The 21,909-nt window shown below is 41.1% G+C and overlaps 1 protein-coding gene across 1 annotated transcript in view; it reads left to right on the top strand.

The window, feature by feature from the left end:
• Positions 1-21,909, top strand: part of GRIN2D (glutamate ionotropic receptor NMDA type subunit 2D) — a 456,113-nt gene that overhangs the window by 415,522 nt on the left and 18,682 nt on the right. The window contains exon 12 of the mRNA XM_044277508.1: positions 6,570-6,802. Within this exon, the coding sequence (XP_044133443.1) occupies positions 6,570-6,802 (233 nt within the window). The remainder of the gene's footprint in view (positions 1-6,569; positions 6,803-21,909) is intronic.

Genomic DNA, 21,909 nt, shown 5'->3' with positions numbered 1-21,909 from the left:
ATCACACCAAACACACCTCCAGGCTGTGTAAGGGCTATTTGACCATGAAGGAGAGTGATGGGGTGCTGCACCAGATAACCTGGCCTCCACAGTCACCGGACCTGAACCCAATCGAGATGGTTTGGGGTGAGCTGGACCGCAGAGTGAAGGTAAAAGGGCCAACAAGTGCTAAGCATCTCTGGGAACTCCTTCAAGACTGGTGGAAGACCATTTCAGGTGACTACCTCTTGAAGCTCATCAAGAGAATGCCAAGAGTGTGTAAAGCAGTAATCAAAGCAAAAGGTGGCTACTTTGAAGAACCTAGAATGACATATTTTCAGTTGTTTCACACTTTTTTGTTATGTATATAATTCCACATGTGTTAATTCATAGTTTTGATGCCTTCAGTGTGAATCTAGAATTTTCATAGTCATGAAAATAAAGAAAACTCTTTGAATGAGAAGGTGTGTCCAAACTTTTGGTCTGTATATATATATATATATATATATATATACACATACATACAAGGCCTCACTCGTAGGATTGATCATTGCATAAAAAAATATGAAAAAATATATATACATATATATATATATATATATATATATATATACAGTCGTGGCCAAAAGTTTTGAGAATCACATAAATATTGAAAATTGGAAAAGTTGCTGCTTAAGTTTTTATAATAGCAATTTGCATATATTCCAGATGAATTGCATAGTCCTTCTTAATCCCAAAAAAACCTTTCCACTGCATTTCATTTCTATCATTAAAGGACCTGCTGAGATCATTTCAGTAATCGTCTTGTTAACTCAGGTGAGAATGTTGACGAGCACAAGGCTGGAGATCATTATGGCAGGCTGATTGGGTTAAAATGGCAGACTTGACCTGTTAAAAGGAGGGTGATGCTTGAAATCATTGTTCTTCCATTGTTAACCATGGTGACCTGCAAAGAAATGCATGCAGCCATCATTGCGTTGCATAAAAATGGTTTCACTGGCAAGGATATTGTGGCTACTAAGATTGCAACTCAATCAACAATTTATAGGATCATCAAGAACTTCAAGGAAAGAGGTTCAATTCTTGTTAAGAAGGCTTCAGGACGTCCAAGAAAGTCCAGCAAGCGCCAGGATCGTCTCCAAAAGAGGATTCAGCTGCGGGATCGGAGTGCCACCAGTGCAGAGCTTGCTCAGGAATGGCAGCAGGCAGGTGTGAGCGCATCGGCACGCACAGTGAGGTGAATATTTTTGGAAGATGACCTGGTGTCAAGAAGGGCAGCAAATAAGCCACTTCTCTCGAAAAAAAACATCAGGGACAGATTGTTCTTCTGCAGAAAATATGGTGAATGGACTGCTGAAATCAGGAAAAAGGCTTGTCCGGAGAAGAAAAGGTGAGCGCTACCATCAGTCCTGTGTCATGCCAACAGTAAAGTATCCTGAGACCATTCATGTGTGGGGTTGCTTCTCATCCAAGGGAGTGGGCTCACTCACAATTTTGCCCAAAAACACAGCCATGAATAAAGAATGGTACCAAAACATCCTCCAACAGCAACTTCTTCCAACAAACCAACAACAGTTTGGTGAAGAACAATGCATTTTCCAGCAAGATGGAGCACAGTGCCATAAGGCAAAAGTGATAACTGAGTGGCTCGGGGACCAAAATGTTGACATTTGGGGTCCATGGCCTGTAAACTCCCCAGATCTTAATCCCATTGAGAACTTGTAGTCAATCCTCAAGAGGCGGGTGGACAAACAAAAACCCACTAATTCTGACAAACTCCAAGAGGTGATTATGAAAGAATGGGTTGCTATTAGTCAGGAATTGGCCCAGAAGTTGATTGAGAGCATGCCCAGTCGAATTGCAGAGGTCCTGAAAAAGAAGGGCCAACACTGCAAATACTGACTCTTTGCATAAATGTCATGTAATTGTCGATAAAAGCCTTTGAAACGTATGACGTGCGTGTAATTATATTTCACTACATCACAGAAACAACCAAAACAAAGATCTAAAAGCAGTTTAGCAGCAAACTTTGTAAAAACTAATATTTGTGTCATTCTCAAAACTTTTGGCCACGACTGTAGGTCATGAGATGTGCCATATTTGCATTTTTTGGGAATATCTCAGGAACGGTACGTCCTAGAGAGCTGAGACCCAGTCTAAAACCTTCCCAGACACCTAATGTACCTGTGTTTCAAATGTCTTGATTGTAAATGAGACAGTGCGGATACCTTTAGCGGACATACACACATTCAAACACACATACACACATACACTCAGCTTTATATATTAGATAAATACTCAGTTAAATTCTTACATTTTCCTCTATTATGGGGCACTGTGGGTAGACTAAAGGACAATTATTAATTATATTGATGTAGGAAATGAAAAAAATCTATATAATGCTAAAGCAACAAACATAAGATGGCATTGTAAAGAAAAAGTACAGGGTTACTGGAAATGTACAGTAAATGAACTTTTAGAAATCTCTTAAAGTGGGCTTAGCACTTTTAACAAATGGAAACATATATTGAATCTTGAGTCCATCAATTCTGTGCAGTCAACAGTCAAAAGAAGATCATATGTACAATACATTGCAAAATGTATAACCTCTCTGGAGACAAATACTGTCAAAGTACACAATGAATTTAAACTATGTTGAGCCTCCGGTTCTTAAAGGGGGTTGTCCAACACTCACATGTTTTTTAAACCATACTTACCTACTGCCTGCCACAGATGAACTACAGTATATGGAAATTTTGTTAAATGAAAACGCATCTTGCTATGCAATTGAATTGTTTTGGTGTCTGGTGTTGAATTTGCTTTGAAGGTAGATCTCCAAAATGAATTCTGCTGATGAGTAGTTCAACTCTGGGAGGGAATACTGAGCTTAGTGCATCTATATATTGTTGACATCCACAGCACACTTGCCTGCTACCAGCTGCTCGATTCTGGCTCTGTGGGTCCCTCACTCTCTTCTGCAGTCTTCTGATCCTGACATGTGCTTCTGGCATAGACAGAGGTCAAGTTTTGTGCGTCCTTGCAGCCAATAAACTGGTCTCAGTAGTGATGTGCCCCCAGATGTAACCTCTCTGCTAAGTCATGTGCTACTTGGGGACACACCACCGCTAAGGCAGAACATGACCCCGTCTGTGACAGATGTTTACAAGAAGAAGATTTTACAAGATCAGGTAAGTATGCTTCTCTTCACAGGTCCAGTGGAGTTGGGGTGGTATATTAAAAAGGTGTTGGTCAATCATAATGATTTACTCCTATCATCCAGCTAGTCATATCAGTGTTAACTTCCTTGACAGAATTTGTAGGCTATATAGAGGTTCCTGCCAGCAATATAGATGCACAAAGGCGCAGTATTCCTACCAGTGTTTAACTAGGGTGCTTTCAACCAATCAGAAGAATTAATTTTGGAGGCCTACCCCACAGACACAGTGCAAAGCATTTTTATTTCACACAATGTCCATATCCATAGATCACTCATTAAAAAAGCTAACATATGATAATTTATCCACTGTCTGTTTGAGATTGGTTTTCTATACACTGGACCTCATATGTCCTGGTTTGGTTGGGTTCTGTAGAACCTTGGTCTGCTAGGTGATCTCCTGTCCAACCCATGAGATTTCACATGGTGTCTTCAATCAAGATGGCCGGGTTGGGCACTTTGCGATCAAATGGATAAGGGGAGATTTTTTTTTTTTTTCTAGTACTGATTAACTCCTAAAAGACCTCATTTTTCATCTCAGATGCCACAATCAACAATGAACGCGGCATCAAAAGGGGTTCTATGATCGTGGAGGTGCAATCGCCGTTACCCGTCATTGTGCCCACTACATGCAAAAAATGCACTTTGTGATTAAGTATTTAGGCACAAAGTGAATTTGTTTGTAATATCCGGCGAAGCAGCCGAATGGAATTTTCCATAACTTCGCTCATCTCTACCCACAACTATTTCAAGGCAGATAAACCAATTTCAATACCGCAGGGCCTATTCTGTTCAGAGCCTCTATCGGAAAATCCATAATTTTTAGCAGGAAGTAAAATACTACTTGGGAAATGTCAGATATCACAGTGCTATACCATTGATCTCTATTATAAGTAGGCACCAGTTGTATTTGTATGACTGATTCAGATCTGAATTGTGGTTTGAGTCCAACTTAAAAAAAGGAATTTTTAGCTTTTAGGAAATTTTCTGTAATAATCAATATTCTTAGCTTATGTAAAGATAGCTGCCATACACTTTCAATAGCTGTCAGCCAAACAAGCCATTCCTCCCAATCTACCTATTCAGCCAAGCTTGCATGTATTCTCAGAGTACACTGCTTACAGGCACCTCTGGCAGTGGTTTGTCCCCCTTGAAAACAAGGTATCCAGCAAAACATCCAGTACACATTAGATGGTCAGTTGGTCATGAACGCATGGTTCAGCAAATCCCAAATGCGATCTGTTGTGAAACTACAACTTCTGACATTCTTCATTTACTTCTCTGGGAGAAGTGTGCATGCTGGGAGTTGTAGTTTCAGCAAGACATGGAGTACTGTAGTTGCTGAACCCTGCTCTTATATGTATAACAACCTTAATTTAGCTAATTTAGTTAAACTACATACAATAACTTTCATCACAAAATCTTAAAAATGTTTTATGTATCTAATAGACATTCAGCCTTTTTTTTCCGGCTATTTAAAAAAATATTATAATTACTTTTCATTAGCAGGACTTAAAACAGCTAATTTGCATAACTACACTTTAACTATGATCTAGTAATAGTATGGCATTGCTTCCTTGGCTGGAATAAATGTGAAGAGAAAACCAAGACTCGGCAAAAGCTATATATTTGTTTCCAAGCATGGTTGACTTTACTGGTATTTAACAGTTTATTAAGGCAAAACTTGCATACAAGGCGTCATGCATACAAACAGGAAAAATAACTGTGGGACAGCCTTTTAAGTAACAGCTGTCACACTACCATTTTAAAATTAAAGTCTATGGGGCTATTGACATGGCCGCTATTTTAAAGGCCAGTGAGTAGCAGCCGTCACAAAATAGAGCATTTACTATTTTTGGCCATTTTCATGGCCATATGGACCCCATTGAAATTAATGGGCCCATTTTTAATGGCTGTTTAGATATGAGTGCACTAAGAACCATTAAAAAAGCATATGCTATGTCAAAAAAGGGCCTTTCAGTAGTTAGAATTTCAACAAAAAACTCAACTCATCCACTTGCACACTGGAACACTCGGCCCACACTTAAAGCAGCAGGACCTACACTCTCAGTGTTGAGATGTCATGACACTGGATGTGTCAGGTCCTGGTGTCTCCAGTGCAGAGTGAGTGTTCCATCATGTGCAAGTAGATGACGTGAGTATTTTATTTTGGCACTATTGGAGGTGGGGAGAAGACGGAGACATCATATAATATATATTATCTACAGAGGACACTGCAGGGGCTGAGTTTATAATAAAAAATGCAAGGCATCTGTTTTTAGGAGATGCAGCCACAGCACGGCAAACATGCAAGAGGTGGCCGGACAAAAAACACAGCTTGCCGCATCTCCAGCCCGTCCCCATTATAGTAAATAGGGCGGACTTCCGGCAGTACACGTGTGCAAACGTTAGTACGGATCCAGCAGGCTTTTCCCCTCATGGAACAGCCTGCCGGACAATTCTAATGACAGTGTGAAAGAAGCCTTAATGGCCATTAAGAATAGATGCGAGACAGCCATTGAAAACGGATACGAGGCCTGAAAAACTATGCACACACTAATGGACATTATTTTTTTTCACTGTCGTGTGCATGTAGCCTCATTCACATGCCAGTGAACCAAAGGCGTTTACTATCCCTGTTCTTCACAGACAACAACTTATCCATTCATATAATTGTGTTTATTCACACATCATCCACAGTCAGTTGAAAATCAATGAGACATCCCCTACCTTGTTCTGTGGTGCAGACTATTAAAGTCTATGGGTCTGTAAAAGCCACTGACAGAACATGGATTGCATGGGTTGTTCTGGATTGAGTTGAAAATTCCTTTTCATTCTTGCAGTAGACACAGAGAGCAAAATAAGGACATTTAGACCAACAACAACAAACCCTTTGCAGCTATCTTCACGGGTGAAATACTGTCTAGTAACGAACATTGTTACAGACATTTGAATAAGCTCTAACATAGCAATAATACCCCAAGTATTTAGCTTTTTTTCAGATGGCCACATTATAGGACTCATTCTACAGCTGCAATACTCACATCCCACCCATCCGCTTAGTGCACCCTGTTTTATATACACCTAAGCAGACAATAGTGGTCTTTTTGCTCTTTTGTTTCCTGATGAATAACTTCCATTTTCTATTTCCATATTGCTCAATGTGATTCAAAATGCATAAATAGGATAGTTAGCTATTTTTCTTCTAAGGTACCTTTGTAATACAAAAAAGAGTGTTTGAGTTCAAATACATGATCTTGTCATTACATATTATGTACTGCTGAAGGAATTAACTTCTGAAATGCTTTCAATTCATTCACATGTCTTACGCTACATATGTTTCCTATTTTTATGACTTTTTCACTTTCCTCTACAGATGAGATTGAGATGCTGGAAAGACTTTGGCTATCAGGGATTTGTCACAATGACAAGATTGAAGTTATGAGCAGCAAACTGGACATTGACAACATGGCGGGGGTCTTCTACATGCTTCTTGTCGCAATGGGATTGAGTCTTCTGGTGTTCGCATGGGAGCATCTCATTTACTGGAAGTTGCGGCACTGCATGAGGCACTCCGGGAGACTTGACTTTTTATTGGCATTTAGCAGGGTAAATATCTCATCTCTAATTTTTCTGCCTTTGTCCACTTAATTCGTAGCTTCAAACAAAATGTATTGTGTCCGTTTTGTAAATTCAGGTTAAAAGACGAGAACTTAGTATTTTTATTATTCCGTGACACATGAGAGCATTAATCTTATTGTGTATTCTAGCTAATACAGCTTTTATGTTGTTCTTGGAATGAAAAAACTTTAATGTGACCGCCCAAAAGTAGGGATGAGTGGACCCATGGATGTTCGGGTTTGCCGGGTTTGGCCAAACTTTGGGTCAAAGTAAGGGTTCGGGACCCGAACTTGACCCGAACTCGAACCCGAACCCCATTGAAGTCAATGGGGACCTGAACTTTGGTGCACTAAAATGGCTGTAAAATAGTCTTAGTAAGTGCTAGAGGGCTGCAAAAGGAAGAAAAATGGGGGTAAGAGCAGGGCAGTTGCCCTGAAAACAAATGTGGATAATCTAGAATAGAAAAAAATAATAATCTTGAGGTAGGAGGCAGAGGTAAAAATGGAGTAGGAGGTTGAGGAGGCGGTGGATGTGGCGGTGTAGGTGGAAGCAGCTGTGGAGGAGGAGGTAGACAACACTGTTTTTGTATTTTTATATTTTTATTTATTTATTTATTGTAATAAATTTGGGAAGACCCCAAAACATTGGAAAATAGAAAAGAGAATGCAAAGAGAAAGTGCGCTGGAGTATAACCATGGCTGGGTGCGGCCAGTACGCTTGTCTACTTAGCACAAGGGTACGGACAAGTCCTGTGGGATCCATGCCTGGTTCATTTTAATGAATGTGAGCTTGTCCATGTTGGCTGTGGACAGGCGGCTGCGCTTGTCTGTGATTACCCCCCCTGCTGTGCTAAACACACGTTCGGACAATACACTGGCCGCAGGGCAGGACAGCACCTCTAAGGCGTAAAGAGCAAGCTCAGGCCATGTGCCCAATTTGGAGTTTTTTCATTTGAGAGTGTAGCTGGCACAGATCGACCATGTCCTCTCCCTGCAACAGGAGCTCTACCAGCACCAGCAGCACCACGACCATGGGTCACGTCCCTTATTTGATGCTCTCCTCATTCTGTTAATTTCCTTGTCACGTATGCAGTGCAGGTGTACCTCCCACCAAAAATGTGAATGTCACCCACCGAACTAACAGACGGATTAACTATATTAATTTCCCTGTCACATATGCAATGCAGGTGTACCTCACACCAAAAATGGGTATATGTCACCCACCAAACTTACAGACGGATTAACTATATTAATATTCCTGTCACATTATGCAGTGCACGTATATCTCACACCAAAAATGGGTATATGTCACCAGCTGAACTAATAGTCAGATTGAGGCCGAATGCACACGGCCGTGTTCCCTGGCCGAGAGTGGTCCGTGGTAACACGGCCTGCCATCCTGTTGAGAGCAGGAGTGCACGGCGTCATTGGTTGCTATGACCTGTGCGCTTCTTGCTGCCGCCGCAGTACAGTAATACACTGGTATAGATCATACCAGTGTATTACTGTATTCCGGCGGCAGCAGGAAGCGTACGGCGTCATAGCAACCAATGACGCCGTGCGCTCCTGCTCTCAGCAGGAATCCAGCCAATGGTTCCACGGACTGCTCACGGCCGTCAAACATGGCCGTGTGAATTCAGCCTAACTATATTAATTTCCCTGTCATGTATAAAGTGCACGTATCTCTCACACTAGTGTTGATCGAGCACCAAAGTGCTTGGGTGCTCTGGTGTTCGAGTAGAACACTTTGGGATGCACAATGGAAGTCAATGGGAGAACCCGAGCATTAAACCAGGTATATGCAGAAGATCGCTGTACAGTGGGGGGAATGCCCCAGTGTAAGTCCGAGCTTTGGAGTCCCTGCTCTGACTACATATATACAGTTGCATGAAATAGTATGTGAACCCTTTGGAATTATATGGATTTCTGCACAAATTGGTAATAAAATGTGATCTGATCTTCATCTAAGTCATAACAATAGACAATCACAGTCTGCTTAAACTAATAACACACAAAGAATTACATTTTACCATGTTTTTTATTGAACACACCATGTAAATATTCACAGTGCAGGTGGAAAAAGTATGTGAACCCCTAAACTAATGACATCTCCAAGAGCTAATTAGAGTGAGGTGTCAGCCAACTGGAGTCCAATCAATGAGATGAGATTGGAGGTGTTGGTTACAGCTGCACTGCCCTATAAAATACACACACCAGTTCCGGGTTTGCTTTTCACAAGAAGCATTACCTGATGTGAATAATGCCTCACACAAAAGAGCTCTCAGAAGACCTACGATTAAGAATTGTTGACTTGCATAAAGCTGGAAAGGGTTATAAAAGTATCTCCAAAAGCCTTGCTGTTCATCAGTCCACGGTAAGACAAATTGTCTATAAATGGAGAAAGTTAAGCACTGCTGCTACTCTCCCTAGGAGTGGCCGTCCTCTAAAGATGACTGCAAGAACACAGCGCAGACTGCTCAATGAGGTGAAGAAGAATCCTAGAGTGTCAGCTAAAGACTTACAAAAGTCTCTGGCATATGCTAGCATTCCTGTTAGTGAATCTACGATACGTAAAACACTAAACAAGAATGGATTTCATGGGAGGATACCACTGAAGAAGCCACTGCTGTAAAAAAAAAAAAAAAAACATTTCTGCATGTTTACAGTTTGCACAAGAGCACCCGGATGTTCCACAGCAGTACTGGCAAAATATTCTGTGGACAGATGAAACAAAAGTTGAGTTGTTTGGAAGAAACACACAACACTATGTGTGGAGAAAAAGAGGCACAGCACACCAACATCAAAACCTCATCCCAACTGTGAAGTATGGTGGTGGGGGCATCATGGTTTGGGGCTGCTTTGCTGTGTCAGGGCCTGGACGGATTCCTATCATCGAAGGAAAAATGAATTCCCAAGTTTATCAAAACATTTTGCAGGAGAACTTAAGGCCATCTGTCCACCAGCTGAAGCTCAACAGAAGAATGGTGTTGCAACAGGACAACGACCCAAAGCATAGAAATAAATCAACAACAGAATGGCTTAACCATAAGAAAATATGCCTTCTGGAGTGGCCCAGTCCTGACCTCAACCTGATTGAGATGCTGTGGCATGACCTCAAGAAAGCGATTCACACCAGACATCCCAAGAATATTGCCGAACTGAAACAGTTCTGTAAAGAGGAATGGTCAAGAATTTCTCCTGATCATTGTGCACGTCTGATCTGCAACTACAGGAAATGTTTGGTTGAAGTTATTGCTGCCAAAGGAGGTTCAACCAGTTATTAAATCCAAGGGTTCACATACTTTTTCCACCTTCACTGTGAATGTTTACATGGTGTGTTCAATAAAAACACGGTAACATTTAATTATTTGTGTGTTATTATTTTAAGCAGACTGTGATTGACTTAGATAAGGATCAGATCACATTTTATGATTTGTGCAGAAATCCATATAATTTCAAACGGTTCACATACTTTTTCTTTCATCTGTATATCAGAAGTATCATTTTATATTTAACTGCAGGTTAACATGCAGCTTTGTAGTGTAGTGTTTAAGGTTCTTGGCTCTAATGTAGAAGGTTGTGAGTTCAAGTCCCGGCAGAAACATCAGCTGGATTTTATAAAATTTTAAGCCATAATATATTTACATATATTATTATATATTTAGAATATATAATATATGATAATATATGTAAATATATTGTGGTTAAAAAACATCGGTAGTAGTTTTCCACATATTATGCATTCATATATATCAGAAGTATGATTTTATCTATATACAGTGCCTTGCAAAAGTATTTATCCCCTTGACTTTTTTCATTACAGCCTTAAGTTCAATGTTTTGTTAATCTGAATTTTATGTGATGGATCAGAACACAATAGTCTTAGTTGATGAAGTGAAATGAGAAAAATATATAAATAAAACTATTGTTTATAAATAGAAAACAGAAAATTGGCATCTACGTATGTATTCACCCCCTTTGTTAGGAAGCCCATAAAAAGCTCTGGTGCAACCAATTACCTTCAGAAGTCACATAATTAGTGAAATGATGTCCACCTGTGTGGAATCTAAGTGTCACATGATCTGTCATTACATATACATACCTTTTGTTGAAAGGCCCCAGAGGCTGCAACACTTAAGCAAGAGGCATCACTAACCAAACACTACCATGAAGATCAAGGAACTCTCCAAACAATTAAGGGAAAATGTTGTTAAAAATTAAAAGTCAGGGTTAGGTTCTGAAAAAATATCCAAATCTTTGATGATCTCCAGGAGCACCATCAAATCTATCATAACCAAATTGAAAAAACATCGCACAAAAACAAACCTTCCATGAGACGGCCACCCACCAAAACTCAGACCGGGCAAGGAGGGCATTAATCATAGAGGCAGCACAGAGATTTAAGGTAACGAGGAGCTGCAGAGTTCCACCGCAAAGACTTGAGTATCTGTAAATAGGATGACAATAGGCCATACGCTCCATAGAGTTGGGCTTTATGGCAGAGTGGCCAGAAGAAAGCCATCACTTTCAGCTAAAAACTAAAATGCACGTTGTGAGTTTGCAAAAAGGCATGTGGGAGACTCCGAAAATTTATGTAAAGAAGGTGCTCTGGTAGATGAGACTAAAATTTAACTTTTCGACCATCAAAGAAAACGCTATGTCTGGCGCAAACCTAACACATCACCCAAAGAACACCATCCCCACAGTGAAACATGGCGGTGGCAGCATCATGCTGTGGGGATGTTTTTCAGCATCAGGGACTGGGAAAGAGTTGAGGGAAAGATGGATGATGCTAAATACAGGGATATTTTTGAGCAAAACCTGTACCACTCTGTGTGTGAATTGAGGCTAGGACGGAGGTTCACCTTCCAGCAGAACAATGTACCCAAACACACTGCTAAAGCAACACTTGAGTTATTTGAGGGGGAACATGTAAATGTGTTGGAATGGCCTAGTCAAAGCCCAGATCTCAATAATAGAAATTCTGTGGTCAGACTTAAAGATTGCTGTTCACAAGCGCAAACCATCCAACCTGAAGCAGCTAGAGGAGTTTTGCAAGGAGGAATGGGCAAAAATCCCAGTGGTAAGATGTGGCAATCTCATAGAGACTTATCCAAAGCCACTTGGAGCTGTGATTACCACGTGAATCAGCTTGTATAGAGGTTGGGTCACATGATGCACTGTCCAGTCACAGCCATGCCATTACTAGGCATGGCTGTGATGGCTTCTAAATGCCCACAGCTTAAAAGCTTGTTGATTGGCTGCCCTGCAGCCTTTCAAAAGCTTTATTAAATGCCTGAGCACCAAACTCGAACCAAAAGGTTTTGCATTTTGATTTGATTATATTTCTCTGTGGCGTTATCCATAATTACTGTGGGCAGAGGCGGTTTTTGGAAGGTATTTGATTATTTAAAATGGTGTATATGGCATAGAATTGAAAAATGTTCTAAAACAACATTAAATAGACATTTTTTTTAAATTAATGCTTTCAGGGCACATTGGTGGCTTGTTTTTTGCAGGACAAGCTGTATTTTTTAATGGCATTATTTAATTTACCATAGCTTGCACTGGAAAACAAATCTTCTTGGGGTTAATTAGGAAAAAAGTTAAAATTACACCCAGGCTTTTGGGGTTTTGCTATGGTATTCACTGTGCACTAAAAATGACACAAAGACCTTATTCTGTGGGTCAGTACTATTATGGCAATACAAAATCTATATAATTTTTACTATGTTTGCATTTAAAAAATAAAAACTTTCAAAAAAACATTTTTTTCTTTGCATTGCCACACTGTAACTTCAATTAATATTTCTGTTTACAGAGCTCATTTTTCAGGACGAGCTGTAATTTTTTCATCCTTTTTTTTCAATTGTTTTGGGGAGGTGACCAAAAAACTGAGGAACTGCAGGAATATATTATTTAATATTTTAATAGTTTGGATGTTTTTGAATTGCTTATTCATTTTTAAATGTAAAATTGGAAAAGAGGATGACATTTAAATATTTTTTTTACATTGTTTTATTGTAATTTTTAGTTCCTTTAGAGGACTTATACATATATATATATATATATATATATATATATATATATATGTAATCTTCTGATCCCTTGTACCAAAGACTTCAATAGTATACTATTGCAGTCTATGGGATTTTTACAAAATACCTATCAAGCCTTGCTTCAGGCACAGCTTTTCAGGCGGCTCTCTATTACAGTACTGGGAGAATTTACAAGGCCACAGGATGTCATATCAACGTATCAGAGCCCTGGGAACCAGTCAGGATACAGAGGGAACCCAATAACAGAGGGAAAACAATATTTTTTTAATTATTGACAGTTACTAAATTAAAACTGAAGTACAAAATGCTGTCCTTTTGTAGTCAGCACAAATAGTTAAATGAGTATTTTTTTCTTACATAAAAAGACAGGAAAATTATTAGAAAGCTATAAGAATATGGGTATACTACTACACTGGCTGCGCGACTACCTCACAGCCAGTGACTCCATAGAAGTAAATTGGATCACCGTGCATGTTGCAAGAAATCCAGCAGCGTTGGATTTTTTGGGATGATCGCTGCTATCAAATGCATTTCTATGGGTTCACTGTTACTTTGAGTACCTGGCTGCGACAGCTGTCACAGTGTAGCTGTACCCTAAAATACTCTGATCCTCCCCACTGCTGTAGCTTTTATGTTGTGTTTTTGGCAGCAGAAATGACTTGCCCTCTTATACTGCACATGAACGCTTTAGCCTATCACTGACCTCAGCAGTATACAGTATAAGACTCCTGAGGTCAGTGATTGGCTACAGTAGTCACATGTGATATATGAGCATGCTACCGCTGCAGTCAGGAAGACAAAGCCCAGTGGGGAGGATGCATCGGTGTTGGTTGAAATGAGGAGACTGAGGACAATGAGTATAAGTTTTTTTTAATTATAATTAATATTCTAATAGCATCCTTGCTTAAAAAAAAATAATATATGACAATCCCTTTAACCACCTCCCGACCGCTGTACGCGTATATGCGTCCGGGAGGTGGTTGCTTTATTCCTCCTGGACGCATATACGCGTCTTCTCGCGAGACGCGAGATTTCCTGTGAACGCGCGCGCACAGGCGCGCGCGCTCACAGGAACGGAAGGTAAGCGAGTGGATCTCCAGCCTGCCAGCGGCGATCGTTCGCTGGCAGGCTGGAGATCCGAATTTTTTAAGCCCTAACAGGTATATTAGACGCTGTTTTCATAAAGGCGTCTAATATACCTCCTACCTGGTCCTCTGGTGGTCCCTTTTGTTAGGATCGACCACCATAGGACTCAGGTAGGTCAGTACAGTCCCACCAAACACCACACTACACTACACTACACCCCCCCCCCCGTCACTTATTAACCCCATATAAACTCCCTGATCACCCCCCTGTCATTGATCACCGCCCTGTCATTGATCACCCCCCTGTCAGGCTCCGTTCAGACGTCCGTATGATTTTTACGGATCCACGGATACATGGATCGGATCCGCAAAAAGCATACGGACGTCTGAATGGAGCCTTACAGGGGGGTGATCAATGACAGGCGGGTGATCACCCATATACACTCCCTGATCACCCCCTGTCATTGATCACCCCCCTGTCATTGATCACTCCCCTGTAAGGCTCCATTCAGACGTCCGCATGATTTTTACGGATCCGATCCATGTATCCATGGATCCGTAAAAATCATGCGGACGTCTGAATGGAGCCTTACAGGGGGGGTGATCAGTGACAGGGGGGTGATCACCCTGATCACCCCCTGTCATTGATAACCCCCCTGTAAGGCTCCATTCAGACGTCCGCATGCGTTCTCTGGATCCGATCCATGTATCCATGGATCCGTAAAAAATCATGCGGATGTCTGAATGGAGCCTTACAGGGGGGGTGATCAGTGACAGGGGGGTGATCACCCTGATCATCCCCTGTCATTGATAACCCCCCTGTAAGGCTCCATTCAGACGTCCGCATGCGTTTTGTGGATCCGATCCATGTATCCATGGATCCGTAAAAAATCATGCGGATGTCTGAATGGAGCCTTACAGGGGGGGTGATCAGTGACAGGGGGGTGATCACCCTGATCATCCCCTGTCATTGATAACCCCCCTGTAAGGCTCCATTCAGACGTCCGCATGCGTTTTGTGGATCCGATCCATGGATCCGTAAAAAATCATGCGGATGTCTGAATGGAGCCTTACAGGGGGGGTGATCAGTGACAGGGGGGTGATCACCCTGATTACCCTGATCACCCCCTGTCATTGATAACCCCCCTGTAAGGCTCCATTCAGACGTCCGCATGCGTTCTGTGGATCCGATCCATGTATCCATGGATCCGTAAAAAATCATGCGGATGTCTGAATGGAGCCTTACAGGGGGGGTGATCAGTGACAGGGGGGTGATCACCCTGATTACCCTGATCACCCCCTGTCATTGATAACCCCCCTGTAAGGCTCCATTCAGACGTCCGCATGCGTTCTGTGGATCCGATCCATGTATCCATGGATCCGTAAAAAATCATGCGGATGTCTGAATGGAGCCTTACAGGGGGGGTGATCAGTGACAGGGGGGTGATCACCCTGATTACCCTGATCACCCCCTGTCATTGATAACCCCCCTGTAAGGCTCCATTCAGACGTCCGCATGCGTTTTGCGGATCCGATCCATGTATCCATGGATCCGTAAAAAATCATGCGGATGTCTGAATGGAGCCTTACAGGGGGGGTGATCAATGACAGGGGGGTGATCAGGGAGTCTATATGGGTGATCACCCCCCTGTCATTGATCATCCCCCTGTCATTGATCACCCCCCCCCCCCCCCCCCCGGTAAGGCTCCATTCAGACATTTTTTTGGGCACAAGTTAGCGGAAATTTTTTGTTTGTTTTTGTTTTTGTTTTTTCTTACAAAATCTCATATTCCACTAACTTGTGTCAAAAAATAAAATCTCACATGGACGCACCATACCCCTCACGGAATCCAAATGAGTAAACATTTTTAGACATTTATATTCCAGACTTCTTCTCACGCTTTAGGGCCCCTAAAAAGCGAGGGCAGTATAAATACCCCACATGTGACCCCATTTCGGAAAGAAGACACCCCAAGGTATTCCGTGAGGGGCATATTGAGTCCATGAAAGATTGAAATTTTTGTCCTAAGTTAGCGGAAAGTGAGACTTTGTGAGAAAAAAACAAAAAAAAAATCAATATCCGCTAACTTATGCAAAAAAATAAAAATTCTAGTAACTCGCCATGCCCCTCATTGAATACCTTGGGGTGTCTTCTTTCCAAAGTGGGGTCACATGTGGGGTATTTATACTGCCCTGGCTTTTAATGGGCCCGAAAGTGTGAGAAGAAGTCTGGGATCCAAATGTCTAAAAATGCCCTCCTAAAAGGAATTTGGGCCCCTTTGCGCATCTAGGCTGCAAAAAAGTGTCACACATCTGGTATCACCGTACTCAGGAGAAGTTGGGGAATGTGTTTTGGGGTGTCATTTTACATATACCCATGCTGGGTGAGAAAAATATCTTGGTCAAATGCCAACTTTGTATAAAAAAATGGGAAAAGTTGTCTTTTGCCAAGATATTTCTCTCACCCAGCATGGGTATATGTAAAATGACCCCCCAAAACACATTGCCCAACTTCTCCTGAGTACGGCGATACCACATGTGTGACACTTTTTTGCAGCCAAGGTGGGCAAAGGGGCACCTTTCGGATTTCGCAGGCCATTTTTTTTACACATTTTGATTGCAAGGTACTTCTTACACATTTGGGCCCCTAAATTGCCAGGGCAGTATAACTACACCACAAGTGACCCCATTTTGGAAAGAAGACACCCCAAGGTATTCCGTGGGGGGCACGGCGAGTTCCTAGAATTTTTTATTTTTTGTCACAATTTAGCGGAAAATGATGATTTTTCTTTTTTTTTCTTTTTTCCTTACAAAGTCTCATATTCCACTAACTTGCGACAAAAAATAAAAAATTCTAGGAACTCGCCATGCCCCTCACGGAATACCTTGGGGTGTCTTCTTTCCAAAATGGGGTCACTTGTGGGGTAGTTATACTGCCCTGGCAATTTAGGGGCCCAAATGTGTGAGAAGAACTTTGCAATCAAAATGTGTAAAAAATGCCCTGCAAAATCCGAAAGGTGCACTTTGGAATATGTGCCCCTTTGCCCACCTTGGCAGCAAAAAAGTGTGACACATCTGGTATCGCCGTACTCAGGAGAAGTTGGGCAATGTGTTTTGGGGTGTCATTTTACATATACCCATGCTGGGTGAGAAAAATATCTTGGTCAAATGCCAACTTTGTATAAAAAAAATGGGAAAAGTTGTCTTTTGCCAAGATATTTCTCTCACCCAGCATGGGTATATGTAAAATGACACCCCAAATCACATTCCCCAACTTCTCCTGAGTACGGCGATACCAGATGTGTGACACTTTTTTGCAGCCAAGGTGGGCAAAGGGGCACATATTCGAAAGTGCACCTTTCGGATTTCACCGGTCATTTTTTACAGATTTTGATTGCAAAGTACTTCTCACACATATGGGCCCCTAAATTGCCAGGGCAGTATAACTACGCCACAAGTGACCCCATTTTGGAAAGAAGACACCCCAAGGTATTCCGTGAGGGGAATGGCGAGTTCCTAGAATTTTTTATTTTTTGTCGCAAGTTAGTGGAATATGAGACTTTGTAAGGAAAAAAGAGAAAAAAAAAAAATCATTATTTTCCGCTAACTTGTGACAAAAAATAAAAAATTCTAGGAACTCGCCATGCCCCTCACGGAATACCTTGGGGTGTCTTCTTTCCAAAATGGGGTCACTTGTGGCGTAGCTATACTGCCCTGGCAATTTAGGGGCCCAAATGTGTGAGAAGTACCTTGCAATCAAAATGTGTAAAAAATGGCCTGCAAAATCTGAAAGGTGCACTTTGGAATATGTGCCCCTTTGCCCACCTTGGCTGCAAAAAAGTGTGACACATCTGGTATTGCCGTACTCAGGAGAAGTTGGGGAATGTGTTTTGGGGTGTCATTTTACATATAACCATGCTGGATGAGAGAAATATCTTGGCAAAAGACTACTTTTCCCATTTTTTTATACAAAGTTGGCATTTGACCAAGATATTTTTCTCACCCAGCATGGGTATATGTAAAATGACACCCCAAAACACATTCCCCAACTTCTCCTGAGTACGGCGATACCAGATGTGTCACACTTTTTTGCTGCCAAGGTGGGCAAAGGGGCGCATATTCCAAAGTGCACCTTTTGGATTTCACCGGTCATTTTTTACACATTTTGATTGCAAAGTTCTTCTCACACATTTGGGCCCCAAAATTGCCAGGGCAGTATAACTACGCCACAAGTGACCCCATTTTGGAAAGAAGACACCCCAAGGTATTCTGTGAGGGGCATGGTGAGTTCCTAGAATTTTTTATTTTTTGTCGCAAGTTAGTGGAATATGAGACTTTGTAAGAAAAAATAAAAAAAATAAAATCATCATCATTTTCCGCTAACTTGTGACAAAAAATAAAAAGTTCTATGAACTCACTATGCCCATCAGCGAATACCTTAGGGTGTCTACTTTCCGAAATGGGGTAATTTGTGGGGTTTTTCTACTGTTTGGGCATTGTAGAACCTCAGGAATCATGACAGGTGCTCAGAAAGTCAGAGCTGTTTCAAAAAGCGGAAATTCACATTTTTGTACCATAGTTTGTAAATGCTATAACTTTTACCCAAACCATTTTTTTTTGCCCAAACATTTTTTTTTTATCAAAGACATGTAGAACTATAAATTTAGCAAAAAATGTATATATGGATGTCGTTTTTTTTGCTAAATTTTACAGCTGAAAGTGAAAAATGTCATTTTTTTGCAAAAAAATCGTTACATTTCGATTAATAACAAAAAAAGTAAAAATGTCAGCAGCAATAAAATACCACCAAATGAAAGCTCTATTAGTGAGAAGAAAAGGAGGTAAAATTCATTTGGGTGGTAAGTTGCATGACCGAGCGATAAACGGTGAAAGTAGTGTAGTGCCGAAGTGTAAAAAGTGCTCTGGTCATGAAGGGGGTTTCACCTAGCGGGGCTGAAGTGGTTAAATGTCCTTTTTTTCTCTTTTTCATAGCTCCTATAGGGAAATATAATAAGCAATCATCAGATTGCTTCTCTCATTATACAGCAGTGCATTAGCATAGAAGTCTATTAGGATTACATCATGTCCCCATGGAACCCTGCCAAAGACAAGGGATCCATAGGAACTTATGAGCGTCAGACTCGGATCATTCAGGAGGATCGAGGCTGCTGCACTCATCATCTGTCTCCCACAATCCTCACTAGGGAGAGCCGGTGCAGATGCAGAAGTGCCTGCTCCCAGATGCCGTGACCACTAAGGGGTTAGCTGTATGCAATTGACGCATCGTCGATCGCATACATTACTCCTAAGTGTCTGCTGTTTAAAACAGCAGGTGCCCTGGTGATATAGTACCTGCCACGCTCATGAGCAGGTGCCATCTTTAAAGTCCTGCCCAGCACCGTACATGTATGGCTCTGGTTGGGAAGGGGTTAAACATTGCCTGGAAACGTTGACGGTTTGACTTATTTCCTAGTCTGCACTGACTGGGAGTGCACTACAGAAGAAAGTAAGTAGGTCAATAACAATTTCTGCAGAATAGTGCTTTGCCCAAAGTGCATTCAAAATTGGAAGTCTATGGGAATTATAAATGCTGGACACAATTGAGTGAGTGCGCTTTGTTTTTCTTCATTGTCTCACTTTATTATCCAGTAGACTTCCATTGGTATGTCCTGCATTTTAATAGTGTTTTTGTATGGTGTTTTTTGTAACCATGTATTACTTCTGTACAGAGGAAGTGATATTACAAGGAGTTACACATTTTCCTATAACTAACACAAGGCAAAACATGCAAGGTGTTAAATCACACTAGATGGCCAAAGGTGCTAAAACACCTAAAAAAAAGGCAACACAAATGCTGAGCGAGTCAGGCATTCTTTAGCTTAAAAAATGCACAACGCAAACCTATGTGTGACAGCATCCTTACAATGTTGGCACTGATGGACAGGTTTAGCTGCAGAGCGAGAAACATTCTTCATATCTGCTTGTAGTAAATTTAATTCTTACTAAAGCAGACAACCAATTTAAAGGAGAATGTCATATAAAAGTGTACCCTGACCAGTCACAAACGCCATGTTCTGTATGGAGAGTAAGGAAGGGGAAAGTAGAAAAATCTGCCACTAGGGATGAGCAAATTGATTCTAAAATTCTAATTGCATCTGATATATTTTTGGTGATTCAAGAAAGGATTCATACAAAAGAAAGAAAAAAGTGAGAGACTAGTAAGAAAAAAGTGAGTCCTTGGAGACCTGAAAGTGTCATGCACCAATTTTCAGGCCAATTTGAACACTTTTCACGTGACACTGCACAGATTTGCTGATATTTTACTGTCAATCTTGGAGGGGTTCTCAGTAGTTGTTTACTTAGAGTATGATGTAGAGCAGGCATCCTCAAACTGCGGCCCTCCAGCTGTTGCAAAACTACAACTCCCAGCATGCCTGAACAGCCTACAGGTATCAGTCTACAGCAGGGCATTGTGGGAGTTGTAGTTTTACAACGGCTGGAGGGCCGCAGTTTGAGGATGCCTGCTCTACATCATACTCTAAGTAAACAACTACTGAGAACCCCCTCCAAGATTGACAGTAAAATATCAGCAAATCTGTGCAGATACAAAACTGTATTTCATCCATATAATCCATATTTTAGCCTTCAATGTCTTGTATGGGGCAAATGAAGATTGGGTCATCTACTATGATGGCATATTCTGTTGTCCCCTTAGCTAAAATTTGCAAGTGCGATATTCAATAAAATAATTATGTTCAAAATAATGTTTTTAGTTTTTTTTTTTTATGTTTCAAATAAAAATCTTCATTCATGTAGAATCCTTTATGCCCTGCATATTTCTAAGCTCGCATGCTTCTTGACTTTATGAATTTTCCTGAATCCTACATCACTACATTCTGTTCCTGCTAATGAATATATTCACTATTCTTTATACCAGGCATCCTCAAACTGCGGCCCTCCAGCTGTTGTAAAACTACAACTCCCACAATGCCCTGCTGTAGGCTGATACCTGTAGGCTGTTCGGGCATGCTGGGAGTTGTAGTTTTGCAACAGCTGGAGGGCCACAGTTTGAGGATGCCTGCTTTATACAGTAGTAGTTAGCATTTCCATAGACGGCTCATATTTTTGCTTCCCCTTACAAACAAACCATATTTATGGCTCCCCCTAGTATGATACATAAAGATTTCATGGAGATCTGCTTAGCCATCATTTTCATTGCAGAAATCTGAGTTTTCAGCAACCGTAAGGTAAAATATAGACTTTTCTAGCAACGTAGGTGATTTACTTTAATGTATTTCTTTAAATCATTACTATCCAGCGCAATATTTTTTTCCATGTCATTATGGTCACAGGAACAATTCATATATCTGCAGTCTTAGAGGTTTGTAGGAGGAATCATAACTTGTTTAGTGACAGGAAATAAAGTAACACAGCTTAGATTTATTATTGTGTACTACAGGATTCTAAAAAAAATCAATGGTAGAATATGTGCAGTGTCTGGAGTGACTCGGGACACCAAGAAAATTCACTCTGGAGGCCAACTGTACAGCTACATGTACATTTTACCTGCACCTGCATGGTCAACGATCTAGCCACTGTATTCTCCATGCAATTCAATGAAAAGACTGCATTTGTGTGTAGCCATGTCTGCAAGGATGTATATGGGAATTGGTGGATCCCTGCTGACCGAGGAGATGAGGATCCCAGAGGTGACACTTATGGTTCACATGTAGCGGTCACAACATTGCCAAAATCTGTGCTAATGTGCAGTTTTACAGCAAAATAGTGCAGTTATTGAACTTCTAATGAATGCTCACTTTGCAGGCAAATAGCAGTTTAAAGGGTCACTGAGTTTTCCAAAAATGTTTGATATGTCATAGCGACATATCAAAGGTTTTGATCTGTGAGGGTCTGAGTGCTGAGACCCCCACCAATCACTAGAACAAGGAGAG

The sequence above is a fragment of the Bufo gargarizans genome, chromosome 2, assembly GCF_014858855.1.
Source record: "Bufo gargarizans isolate SCDJY-AF-19 chromosome 2, ASM1485885v1, whole genome shotgun sequence".
Taxonomy (NCBI): Eukaryota; Metazoa; Chordata; class Amphibia; order Anura; family Bufonidae; genus Bufo; species Bufo gargarizans.
This window is presented reverse-complemented; position numbering and strand designations above follow the sequence as displayed.